Here is a 13175-nt window from a genome sequence, read left to right as displayed (position 1 = left end):
GAGCTTCTGTGCTCTGTATCGGGAAACCACAATGGCACGATTGACTGCTGGGGTTGTGTTGTTTGAATGCTAATGGCGTATTGTGGACTCTGTATGAGCATGTGCTGTGCATGCTGTGTGTAGGTCACTGCTGTAGGTGTATTTTAACTCTACATGAATCTCTCCTTTTGTCTGTGTCTCCCATGCAGGTTAGCGCCCATCAGAAGAAGGGGTTATGGAGAGCCATCGCCAAGCAAATGTGGACCCTGGGGGTCCATAGCAGGTGGAGCACTCACTGCAGAAAGTGGTGGGAGGACCTGAAACCCTGGGCCCGGAAGATCGCTGAGGCCCAGCTGGGGACGTCCTCCCAGTGAGGGAGGGGTGCCCGTCAGACCCTGACCCCCCTAATGGCCCGCATAATGGCGGTGGCCTTCCCGGAGTTAGATGGGTCCCTGAGGGTAGCACAGCAGCCACAAGGGGGTGAGTACTGACTGTTTCATACCAGTTGTATGGGCTTCCATTGTGTCAATTGGATTAAGCAGGTACTAATGAGGTGTGTGTACACTGAATAAGATCATAGTCCTGGCTATTACTTCTACTGTTTAGAAGTGGTGTGAGTTAGCTTTTAAACACCATGAAAGCAGTGATATGTTGGTGCTATACCTCCTTGTCCAGTACGTTAAGACACACTCCTATGTTGAGTGATTTCCAAACCTTGTTTCCAGCCTGTATAGGATACATCACTATTGATACGCATGACACTATGATTTCTGTTCTCCTTTGCATGGTATTATGACCCCTATGGCTTGGAGGGACGTATGTCTCCTTACTCCCCTCTAGTCATCATCTGGTTTTAATAATTTGTGCACACTTGATTGCAAAATGTACACAAACCTTGATGTATATCGGAGCAACAATCAGATTTCCTGTCATTGTTTACTTATCTGACTGCATTACCTTCTGTATGTCCACCTTACAGCCTTGAGAAAGTCTTGTTGACGAAACACGTGTCTGCTGAGTTTCATTGGATTTATGATGCATTGGATGAATAAACCTTCTACTACGTATAGACATGTGTTTTGAACTTTGGTTGATACAGAGTACCAATAAATGGACCTTATGGACTACTGCAGTGTGCCTTGGTATAACAGTAGTGATTTCCAAACCTTATTTCCCTATCCCTGAGTCTGCTTTAGATAGCCAATGTCATGTAGTCAGGGCTGATATTGGGTAATAAATCCTGTGAGCAGGGAACTTCTACTGTGCAATCATTGTATTCTCAATGGACTTCTGTATATCATGAGTCCTTCACCAACCTGTTCAATAATTTGTGTGCAATGAACCTATCCAAGGCATATGAAAAACAATGTGTCAAAAGTGTAAGATTGTTAAGCATATGTGGGTAGTTGGTAGTTTTTAGCATTGTAGAATGACTGATAACAGAAACTAGTTGATTTGTTGGAATTAGGCGGTAACAGCTTGCATATTGGGGTTTGTCTTCATGACCAATGTTTGAGGACAATCAGTTTCACAGCCATTCCTTGCCACCCCAGAGAAGGAGTAGATTACTTGATGGTATGTGTACTAGATGGGTAGGTATTGACCCTTTCTTTCTCTCCCACTCTCTCTCCCTGTTCTCTTCTATCCTTGTGTACATCAGCATTATCAGGTGAAGGAGAAGGGGCACCGGCGAGTGGGGAAGCTACAGCCCATGGGATACAGGCAGCAGAGTCCACTGACGCTGAAGGGACCAGTGGGACGGAGGCGAGGGGAGCACCAAGGGGCAAACTGGTACAGCAACATCATCTTTGGATTCTTCCCCCATGGAAGCTCCCTGGTGGTGGTGGACCCATCTGGGACCATCCCAGCACCATCCTTGACGCTACCCCCCTTACCAGCACCACCCTCCCTGTAGCTTCTCAACACAGTTGCCCGTGCCTGCTCACCCAGGAGGGTGGACATCTCCTTCGCCGCAGGCAACTCGCCCCTGTCAGCCCTGCTGCCCTCAATGAGGATTCTATTGACCTCCTGTGGTCCATCTCTGTGGAGCAGTCAACCATTGTTAATGCCATCCAGGGACTGGCATCCCAGATGCAACAAAGTAATGCTTACCTGGAAGGCATTCACGGTGCCTTGGCTGGCTTGCAGAGATCGTTTCAAGCTCTGGCCTAATCTTTGCCTGCAGCCAGTGTCCCTTCATCTTCCATCCCCCCTCCAGCTACCTGTGCCCAATCCACCACCCCTCTCCCCTCCCCCATCCAGAGCACATATACAGACCAGAATTCACCCACTACAACAGACAAGGTGCACAAAGACAAACACAGGCACCTCAGGACACACCACAAGCATGCACACAGTCAACACACACCTGCAGACACAACAGCCACTAACTGCACTGTCTCCCCCTCCACCTCCTCCTTCACAGTCACATCACCACTCACACCTGCCATCACTACACCAACACTCCCTGATCGTGCACCAGTCCTGTCATAACCCCAGACACCACACGAGCAGACCCATAGACATCCACCCCACACACCACATCCACACTCACCACGACAACCATCATGACCACATGCAGCACATCCACCTTACTTGCAGTCACCACCCCAACATACAACCACACATCTTGCATAACATCTCCCTGCATCTCTTCCCCCTCTCCTCTCAAAAAACATAAACGACCTCACTCACCCACCCAACATACACCCACCACACACAAGCACACATTGCACACACCTGCATCCACGTCCAGAACACCTACACCTCCTACAACCACTCCCTCTACCTCGACTCCTAAACCTTTAACCTATGACCGCCTGTGTACCTAAAAAAATGTTCCTTGCCAGACTTGACCCGTTGCCTGCTCCTGTTCCACCCAGTGACGCCCCTAAGCGCCATGTCTCCCTGCCTCAACCCAGAACTTTCACCTCCCAGTCCTCCCATGCCCCTCCCCCTGCTAAAAAACCAACCCCTCAAAAGCCAAAGGTCCCTGCTCCTACTCCAAAATTCAAAACCCCTCCCCCACAATCAAAACCGAAACCCCACCTCCAATACCTAAGTCCAAGGACCCCCTTCCAAACCCAAGCACCCACCACCTCCACCCCCTCACCACTGAGGTGCTTGCTTGCCACATTGATGCCCCTGCCATGTGGAGTCCAATTTGCAGTCAGGAGTCAAGTTAGGGCATGTGATTTTGCCCAGTGTGCCTGGAGCACATCAGACATTTGGACTGGCCAGTAGGCCTCATCTGTATATAGTTTTACTTGTTTTTAACATTTTAATACATCTGCCCACATAGCTCTGGCTGTCAAGATTGAGAAATTGTCCAGGTTTCCGTCAACATGATTGTGTTATAACTGTGTACTTTGATGTGTGAGTTGGATGTGTATGGGATGTATCTATGTTGCTACATGCGCTGGGGCGATGGCTTGTGCCAAGTGTTTGTTGTGATGTGTTGTTATGCTTGTGTGTGGCATTGTGTGGTAGTAGTGTGTGCGTCCGTGTGTATAGTGATGCATTTGTGATGTCCTTTGAATGTGGTTTGGGCGTGGCGTGTCACCTGAGGCCTTGTTTGGATGTCTGTACTATTCCTATGATTGTATGTTGTTGCTACATATTGCTGCTAGTATGTGTTTGTTAGGTGGAGTTGTTCGATGTAGCTTTCTGACTATTCGTTTGTGATGTTGTTGTGTGATTGTGGGGTGTTGTGCATGGCTGTGTTTGACAGTGGCGGTGGTGTGCGTGTGCAGTGTGCTGTGTGAGTGGCGCGTGTCTGTTGGACGTGGTGTGTGTAGTTTGCATATGCATTTGTGTTGTTAGTGTGTGCATGTGTGTCTGTAGATGTGTGTGTTTATACAGGTGTTTGTTTGCATGTGTGTGTGTGGCCTTCGTGTCCGTGCCGAGTGTGTGTGTGTGTAATACTGCCCTATCCTCCAGTGTGTGCTAGGTGGGAGTACATACAGTTGTCATCTTTGTTGTCGCTGGTCCTGGTGGTGTATGGCGAGATACAGCAGTGGGAAGGCTTCCAGTTCAGGGTTCCATGGCATCTGTGTATCTGGAGGTGAGTGTCTCCTACCAGTTTCCACCAGGCTTTTTGTGGTCGTCGCACCGCCCCGAAATCCTGGCGGTCTGCTGACTCGTAATATGATGGGCGGTGTATAAGTCCCCGCTGGCCTGATATGGCTACTGTCGTCGGAACTGGCAGTGACTTGCCTGTGTTGCGGTTGGATCACCGCCATGGTCGTAATATGGTGGTCTGAACCGCCGGCATGGCAGCGGTGCGACTGCCACCACCGGTGTGGCGATCCAGTGACTGACAAACTCGTAATGAGGGCCTTAGTGTTGGCCCTGGTGGCGCTAAAAAATAGTCCACATATTTTGGATTTTTTTTCATGTAAGGACCCACAGCTTGGCATTAAGGGTCCACTTGGTGGATTGGTAAGCATTTTATGTATTTTGGGCAGGAAATAAATGGTAGGGTGTGTTGGGGATTCTGTTATAACGTATTAGTACTCAACATCATTAATTAGAGTCTTTTCCCCAACCACTTCTTAAGATGTTCATTTAACTCAATAGTTAATCTATTTATCAGATTCTCCTTTAACCTCTGGTTGCTTTCCACTTCATTCAATAGGCAGTATGTCTCTCAATTACAGACCTCCTTGTTTTGGATCACAATATTACTACCCTTATCTGCCAGCTTTAATATTAAGGACATCTTTTGGGCTAGATGTTCTAAGGCTTGTTTCTCATTCATTGTTAGATTACGTTTCTTCCCATCATTGCATTTGTTCTCTAATTTCTCTAAATCTGCTGTTATAAGATCATAAAACACATCAATCTTGTTGCCTGGAATCAATTCTGGACAACATTTTGATTTTGCTTTAAAGGAACTATGGGGGTGATTTTAACCTTGGCGGACGGCGGAGGCCGTCCGCCAAGGTACCGCCGTGAAATTACCGCACCGCGGTCAAAAGACCGCGGCGGCCATTTAAACATTTCCTCTGGGCCGGCGGGCGCTCTCCGAAAGAGCGCCCGCCGGCCCAGAGGAAATGCCCCTGCAACGAGGACGCCGGCTCAGAATTGAGCCGGCGTAGTTGCAGGGGTGCGACGGGTGCAGTTGCACCCGTCGCGTATTTCAGTGTCTGCAAGGCAGACACTGAAATACTTTGCGGGCCCTCTTACGGGGGCATGGGCCCCGCGGCACCCCCTACCACCATCCTGTTCATGGCGGGTTTCCCGCCATGAACAGGATGGCGGTAGGGGCTGTCAGAATCCTCATGGCGGCGGAGCGCGCTCCGCCGCCATGAAGGATTCCCCCGAGCAGCGGTAAGTCGGCGGGAGCCCGCCGACTTGCCGCTTCTGACCGCGGCTGAACCGCCGCGGTCAGAATGCTCGTGGGAGCACCGCCAGCCTGTTGGCGGTGCTCCCGTGGTCGGTGGCCCTGGCGGCCACCGGCCGCCAGGGTCAGAATGACCCCCTATGTTTGTGTTTGTCGGTACGAATGTCCAAATAATCTAATGTCTGTGATGGTAGCACACCCATCTGTCAGTGTGTGATGTAAAACATACCATGAGCCAGTAATTCTGGAACATCCACATAAGGAACATGGCAGCAAATGTGTGCTCTAAAATAGACTCTGAATCAATACATCTGCCAAAACATGATCTTGAGCAGGTTATGTATGGTTAGGTCTGTCAGTGTCTAATCTCTAAAAACATATCATGGATTGATCAGTGTGACAATGTATGTTTATAAACCAGTAAACTGTTAGAGTGGCAGTGTGTATTATACAAAAGTTTATGAATGGATGAGATTGTCATTGTTGGTCTAGAACAGTTAGGCCCAAGCAGTGTGATTTTCAACAGGGGTCATGAGGTAGGCCTGCAGCTGGTGACATGAAACATGCCAAAGGTGGTGAATCTGGCTGTGTGAGAGATAAAACATATGTCCACCAGCATAGTTTAGCACACTCTAGGGCTGGATGAGTCTGAAAGAGCTACCAGTAATACGCCATGACAAAAAAATACACATTTTGTAGTATGTGAAATTGAACATGTCTTTAAAGGGTAAATTTGGGATCTAAGAGAGGTTCATGGCTGGTCAGTTCTGTTGTTGTGGGATGGAGACGTGACAAGAAATTCATGTCATGCCCAGTTTGATTACAATTGAATTGCACATGTGCCATATACCAGTTGTAGATGGTCAACGATTACCTGATAACAAGACAAGGAAAGTAGACTCTCTTTTTCCGGCATGTTTTGTTGCAAAGTAGTCTCCACTTTAGGAGGCAGGCATTTTCTGTGGAGGAGGTAGCAGGCTACTCCAAGTCACCAACACAACCAACTTCACAATGATAATGAAAAGCACTATTGAACCAATCCATTCTTCAGAATAGGTGTGAAGCAGAAAGACTGATGTCCAGGACTTTGACTTTAGACATTGTGTTTTAAGAGGAAGCCTGCAGCCCCAGCACAGTATTCTATGGAAGTACAGAGGGCAATAAAGCATCCATCTGGTTCTAAAATTATCTATGTCCATTCAGTTAGAGCTGGGAACATCATCAGAAGACCTAAAAGCCCTATGATTTTTTGGAGCTGAAAATTGTCACTGTCCCTGATGCTGGATCATGTGTTCGTGTTTTTCCTCTGGCAGACAGACCATGCTCTCGCATTTCATGGGTTACCAGACGGAAGCAGCAGAAGAGTCCAGAAAAGTTCTTAGCTTCCATCTCCAGACACTGAGGAAAAAATAAGAAATGTTTGAAGTTTTACACCACTGAATTATGTTATTGTGATATTTTGACTGTTCTGTGTTATCACCATATTTCAGATGGTCCTTGCTATTACAAACTTTTACTATTACAAAGGAAGCAGTGGTGAAAAAACAGCACCTCCAAAATTACTGTGGCTGATAGTTCCAAATGTACAATGTAAATAAAGCTTGGTATAGGCTACATCTTTGCTACCAGAAAATGTATTGCTGGTGAGGTCCAGAACACCACCAGCTTTCAGTAAAATTCTGAGTCAAACAAAAAGGTGTGACTACTGTGAGAAGTAGAAGGTAATCATATTTATTTTCCACAGTTGTCATCTGATACAGCTGACACTTGTTATGCCTATGCCACTTTATCAAGCCTTAAGTGGTGGGTATCCGTGACAAATTGTCATGTTATATTTCCACGTATAAAAGCAAGTTACATAGTCTTGTAGGGCCACAGGAAAAATACAGTCGCAATTAGATTGGAAGATATACAGTGGAAAAGAATATAGGTAGTCTTCCAATGATAATCTTAGTTGCTGGTATTGTAATAATAACAAGTATGAGAAGTAACAATGTTGGTCACATTCTGTCGGGCAGCAGCTGTGTCTCACACTGGATCAGTAAATGCTGACAGTGGCAACCATGTCTGTGTCTCACGTGCGGTTGGTAAACATTGGCTGTTGGTTGCTTTTACTAACTTGACAGGCATTCAAGCTTATTATCACCTGTTCCAAGCCATTACTAACTGGTGACCATTCCACGCTAGCCATGTGCTGCTCCATGTTAATATCACTTCTGTCTGTTTGATTTATCCTATTGTTTTTGTGCTTCATATGGGCCATATTCAGATGTAAATTTGCACGTGTAAATTTTTATCTTGCACTTAGGTGTAAAACTACACTTTTTTGCTAGTCACCATTTCAAAATGTAGACTTACATTGTCTCCTACAACATAACATACTGCTTTAAAATTAATACTAGTAATGTTACACCCATATTTTTATGTTCTGTCTACTTTGGCAGGCGTGTCTGCATGCAGAGCCGAACCTTCCCCTCATAGATGGAAAGCTCCACTGCCTCGGTGGAGACCTCCGAATGGGAAGGAATTGGCAAAATCATATACACACCTAACTCACACATACTTGACAACCAACCACTTCAAACCACATGAATACAGGCTACAACATCGTTTATGACTTGTTTCTCTTCATCTTTGATAGGGGTTGACAGATTCTGTTAAAGAACTTTAGGAAGAGGCATACACTGTGGGGGCCATGAAAAGCTTACAGGATCAAATGAGGCAGGAGAAAGATTAGTTCTCCAGGATTCAGCTGGCTAAAGCTCTTCATTGAGGAGCACCTGAATCCAATCTATGTCTTGCCTCACTCAAGGAGACTGTCTTCTCCACAATGTACCTGAGCCTGCTATATGGACTGCATCTTTCAAACAATATTAATGTTACACCAGGTAAGATAGAAACTCCCTCACTGGCCCTAAAACGTCCTCCAAAAACAGTCACTCAACTTCTTTCTTCACATCAGCACATACATACCCGTCAAGCACAGCCTCCAACACACATCTACAATATGTTGATGTATGTATTCATTTAGTTTTATAATTCCTTCTTCTCATGCAGTCACTATTCCAAATATGTTGGTTCCTACAGTTGAGGCAGGAGGACTTACAAACATGGCAGAGCAAAACATAGGCCCTGTCTCTAAAAGGAATCCTTCACCACACAGGTATGTTCTTATGGTCCAATTTCACTAGCATATTTAATGGTAACTGTGTGTTACCTTACCTTAGTTTAAAATGGTGATTTATTGAGATCAATGACTGTACACAATATAAGTTGGAAATCCTTGTTCTTAAATATGTTATACTCCCAACTTTATCCTTATGGACTATTATAGCCCTAAGTTGCTGTCCTATCATTTGCAACAATCTATACTTCTTCCACTGCTGCAACCAAGACAGGACTGGCACTCAGTGCAGACAAATGATAGAGATTGGTAAGCATAACATCTTTAGGTAATTGGCATAATCTAACTCACTCTTTCTAAGTGACAGGATATGGGAATGTCTACTACACCACATCCACTAAGGGTAATACTCATAATACGTGTTTATTATGGTATTCCCTCTCATTTATTTTTGGCATTATACTTTGTATTATAATATTATAGTATTATAGTATAGAATTTCTGTCATTGTGTTAACTTGTAGGAGAGGAATCTGTGTGTCACATACAATGTATTACAACCACCAACATGCCCTCATCATGTACACCTTTGGTTTGCTTATTGCTCTATATGTGTCTCTCTCTTTCTTGTCAGCTAGTCTCACACAACAATCTCTGGTGTCCACATTGCAACCAATACCATTGATGACATCAACAGGCATCCTGGCAGCAGCAGTTAGGCTCTTGACCATCTGTCCATAAGGTAAGTCTGGTAACATCGCATATGTACTGCTGTATATCATCCTTTCTGTGTTGTTTTAAATATTTTTTTAAGTCATTTTTTAATGTTTGTTTACCTTTTATGTACTTGTCTCTATGTTGACATTTGTAGGAAATACTATTTTTATTGACAACATCATACATTTTTAATTCTTCACAATTTCCTTTTCAACTGATACACTGGGAATACCTTTACCAACTCTAAGGTCACTCATTCCGCTCCTGAAGTCAAGGGGTCATTGCTGTCCACACATTTTAAAAAATGCAGTCAAACCCATATCACAATTGAGCAGCTTTCTTCCTTCAAAATCATTTCTGAGGATTGCCAGTCCCCAGCCATTTGCTAAGCAGCCACCAGTGCTTGCCATGTCTAAGCAAGACTCACCTTCACACAATGCTCAACCTACAAGTGCCTCTGTAAAATACCTTACACACTCCTCCAATGCAGGTGCATTCCTTGTCTCCTCTCAATTATCTGAGTGCAAGGACACCCCTGATGAGGAACAACTCTCTCACATTCATCATTATTTCCCTCACCCTCAACCCCCCACAATCTCTAAGATAACATCCCTGTCCATGATAGACAATCTGCTGGACAGGTCAGATGGCCACTAGGAGGAACAAATTATATAAAAGCAGCCCAGCGTGCTGGGGGATATTAATACAAAAGGACAACTCTCCACGAAAATGCAGACTACCATAAATGACTTTCTCAGATGGGTTAATAGCAAACCGATGCCTTGGATACTGTTTTGAAATGTTACCAAGACTTGGAGAAGAAGAATTGCAAACATCTTTGTAGTCTGAGGGTATAGTTTTCATGGCAACATGCCTTCACCTTGAAGATGACAGTGGCAATAACCAACAAATGTCAATGTTCACCTTCAGAGCCAGGGAATGCAGTAGGTTCTTCAGAGGCACCACAACCCATGCGGCACTACACCCACAAATCCTTTTGTAACATCCCTTGCAACACCTACAAACCTAGCATCCTTGCCACAACCACCACCATCAACTCAGTGATCCCCCTACAAATCCACTATGACAAGCTTACTCACAAGACTTACAACCTGTGTTCTGGAGGGGGAGGTTTAGAATAAACTCCTGATAATAATGTAAAATGTTACATTCTCTACAGTAACCACAACACAGTCAGAAAAACCCAAAATAAGAGTTGTCAGTATCATTCAGAAGTATACCTATGTTTAAATATCAACTTGGACCTATCTCTTTATTTAAATTATTAAAAACTAACCCAAAACGAGTATAGTTTTCTGTGATTGCTAGATATTTTACGTGTTCTTCATTTTACTCTTTGTAAAGCTAAAACAACATCTATATAAATATACATGTCATTATCATGGCTGAAATTGCATTTTTGTGTATTAGACACTGGGGGTCATTCTGACCCCGGCGGTCTCAGACCGCCGGGGCCAGGGTCGGCGGGAGCACCGCCGACAGACCGGCGGTGCCCCGCAGGGCATTCTGACCGCGGCGCTTTGGCCGCGGTCAGTGCAGGAAAACCGGCGGTCTCCCGCCGGTTTTCCGCTGCCCGTCAGAATCCTCCAAGGCGGCGCAGTCCTTGGGGATTCTGACACCCCCTACCGCCATCCTGTTCCTGGCGGTTCGCCCGCCAGGAACAGGATGGCGGTAGGGGGTGTCGCGGGGCCCCTGGGGGCCCCTGCAGTGCCCATGCCAATGGCATGGGCACTGCAGGGGCCCCCGTAAGAGGGCCCCGCTTGTATTTCACTGTCTGCATAGCAGACAGTGAAATACGCGACGGGTGCAGTAGCACCCGTCGCACCTTCCCACTCCGCCGGCTCGATTACGAGCCGGCTTCATGGTGGGAAGGTCGTTTTCCCCTGGGCTGGCGGGCGGCCTTATGGAGGCCGCCCGCCAGCCCAGGGGAAAACTCAAAATACCAGCCGCGGTCTTCCGACCGCGGTACGGTATTTTGGCGGCTCCCGCCGGGCGCGCGGTGCCCGCGCCCGGCGGGAGTCAGAATGACCCCCACTGTCAATAAAAAACTTGATATTTCAACATTCTATTTCGATAAAACAAATATGAAATTGGAAATTGTTAGTTACAAAAATATTATGTTCTAGGAATGGGGCAGAGAGAAAATATTTTTTTTCTTTTTTCAGAGGGAAGTTTCAAACTTGGATAAATGAAAATACAACACATCAGGAAATGTAAGGGACCAAGTCTATAAAAAGTGGAATAAAATGTAAAAATATATGTAAAAATCAATGATCAACATTATCAGACCCTAAATGATAGTCTAAAGCCATATAAAAATGTCTCATACTCAAATGAAAATGTATGGTACGAAAGATAATAAAAGATAATAACATCAGACCCCAAGCCAGAGGAAGTATCAGAGTACTGTTCCTTGCTTGGGGGCAAAAGTTCCTGGCTGTCGTCTCGCTCACTCTTAAACTCCACAAGGTCTATATCCTCCTCCGAAGTGATGTATAAAGGCTGGCTGTTGCAGGACTGGACAATCAATGGGAAATTTGATTCATAGGGAGGCGCTATGCTATCTGTATTTACCACTGATTTCATCTTGACCACTGACTCCATTTTGTGCTTAGCTTAACTTCAAATGCCGCCACATCAGTGACGCAGGTATTTTTCCTTGTAAAGTTTGTTCTCTATATTGTAAGTGTTTACGCTTTTCTCACCAGGGAAGGGAATATAACATGGGGGATGCAATGATAACAGTGTACAAGGATGACAATGTTTAAAGCAGAGAAGGGTGTGGCTCTGTCTTGGAAATACACCTTGGGATCTGGCCAATCCGTTTGTGTGTGTGTTCAACACTGACCAAGTTCAGCCAGGGATTGAATTTCAAACCTTACTCGAGGGGTGGTTACCAGAACCTTCCTCTTAAATTTGTTTAAGGTATATAAGGTGGGGAAATTTGGCGCTGAGGCAGAGGGAACTTGTTTCTGAGGATGGACGCATTGCTCAGAAAAATCAGAGTCCCATTGGGGAAAATGTCTCCTGTCTCAGCTGTCCAGGGTTCCACAGCTTGACGTTGGCAAAGACAAGGACAATGTTAGATTCGATCCCCATGGTGATGCATTTTTAATTCTTAATTATCTAGCTTTACTGTGTGCATGCATACATATATATATTCATTGCATACATATTCATTGTTGATATAACGCATTTTTTTTGTTTATTATTATTCTACTGCTGAAAGGGGATCATAGAAAAGTGCACGAGAGATATGTGCAGTTGGAACAAGAAAACCAGCAATTAGAGAGGCAGCTAGTTGAAGCAAAAAAATAATGTAACCATACTGTCTTGTCAGAATAAGTTAATGCAAGATAATGCGGATACTTATCAATCTGTTGCTGAAAAGGCAGCTGTTCAAGTTGCCCAATACAGGTATTGGAAACGTAGGGGCAGAGTCAATCAAAAGAAAGTTCATTTAGCTATTGTTAAAGCAGGGTTAACTTGGGATCCAGAAATCTGGGATGCAAATATCTGCGACTAAACCGATTTTTCAGATTCCAGTGATGAGTCAGTTAAAAAAGGTGGGGGCCAGCTTGAGCCAGACAAACAGAAAGCGGTTCATGCACAGCCAATATTTAGATGGAAAATACAGGGCACTCCACAAAACCCAGGGGGATTGAGATGCACTCCCTAGAAGATTACACCCAGCGGAAAGTCAATTATATTATAGACAGATTCAAGCAGAGATCTGGGGAAACGTTACTCACATGGATGGTGCGATTATTTGACACAGGAGCCTTTTGAGTAATGTTAGATATAGGAGATGCTCCTAAGTTTTGTACTCTTTGCACTGATCCCATAATTAAGGAGCCATTTAGGGGTTATCAGGCTAACCAACAGATTACCCTACTGTAGCTAGCAGTCGTGAGGTGTAACCGTAAGTATCCTACAGAATCAGGCTTGCAACAAAATGACAAGCCCTGGTATACTTTAAGAGATGCAATGC

General features: G+C 45.1%; 1 protein-coding gene across 2 annotated transcripts in view; it reads right to left on the bottom strand.

The window, feature by feature from the left end:
* Nucleotides 1-6026: 6026 nt before the first annotated feature.
* The window catches only part of LOC138288155 (protein tyrosine phosphatase domain-containing protein 1-like), a 111968-nt gene continuing 104819 nt past the window's right edge, over nucleotides 6027-13175 (bottom strand). For both annotated transcript variants that reach the window (XM_069229453.1, XM_069229454.1), the window contains one exon: nucleotides 6027-6721. In XM_069229453.1, coding sequence (XP_069085554.1) covers nucleotides 6563-6721 — 159 coding nt within the window. In that variant the 3' untranslated portion in view covers nucleotides 6027-6562. The remainder of the gene's footprint in view (nucleotides 6722-13175) is intronic.

This window comes from Pleurodeles waltl, chromosome 4_1 (genome assembly GCF_031143425.1).
Source record: "Pleurodeles waltl isolate 20211129_DDA chromosome 4_1, aPleWal1.hap1.20221129, whole genome shotgun sequence".
NCBI classification, from domain to species: domain Eukaryota; kingdom Metazoa; phylum Chordata; class Amphibia; order Caudata; family Salamandridae; genus Pleurodeles; species Pleurodeles waltl.
Note: the sequence above shows the minus strand (reverse complement) of the source record. Positions and strands in the feature narration are given on the sequence as shown.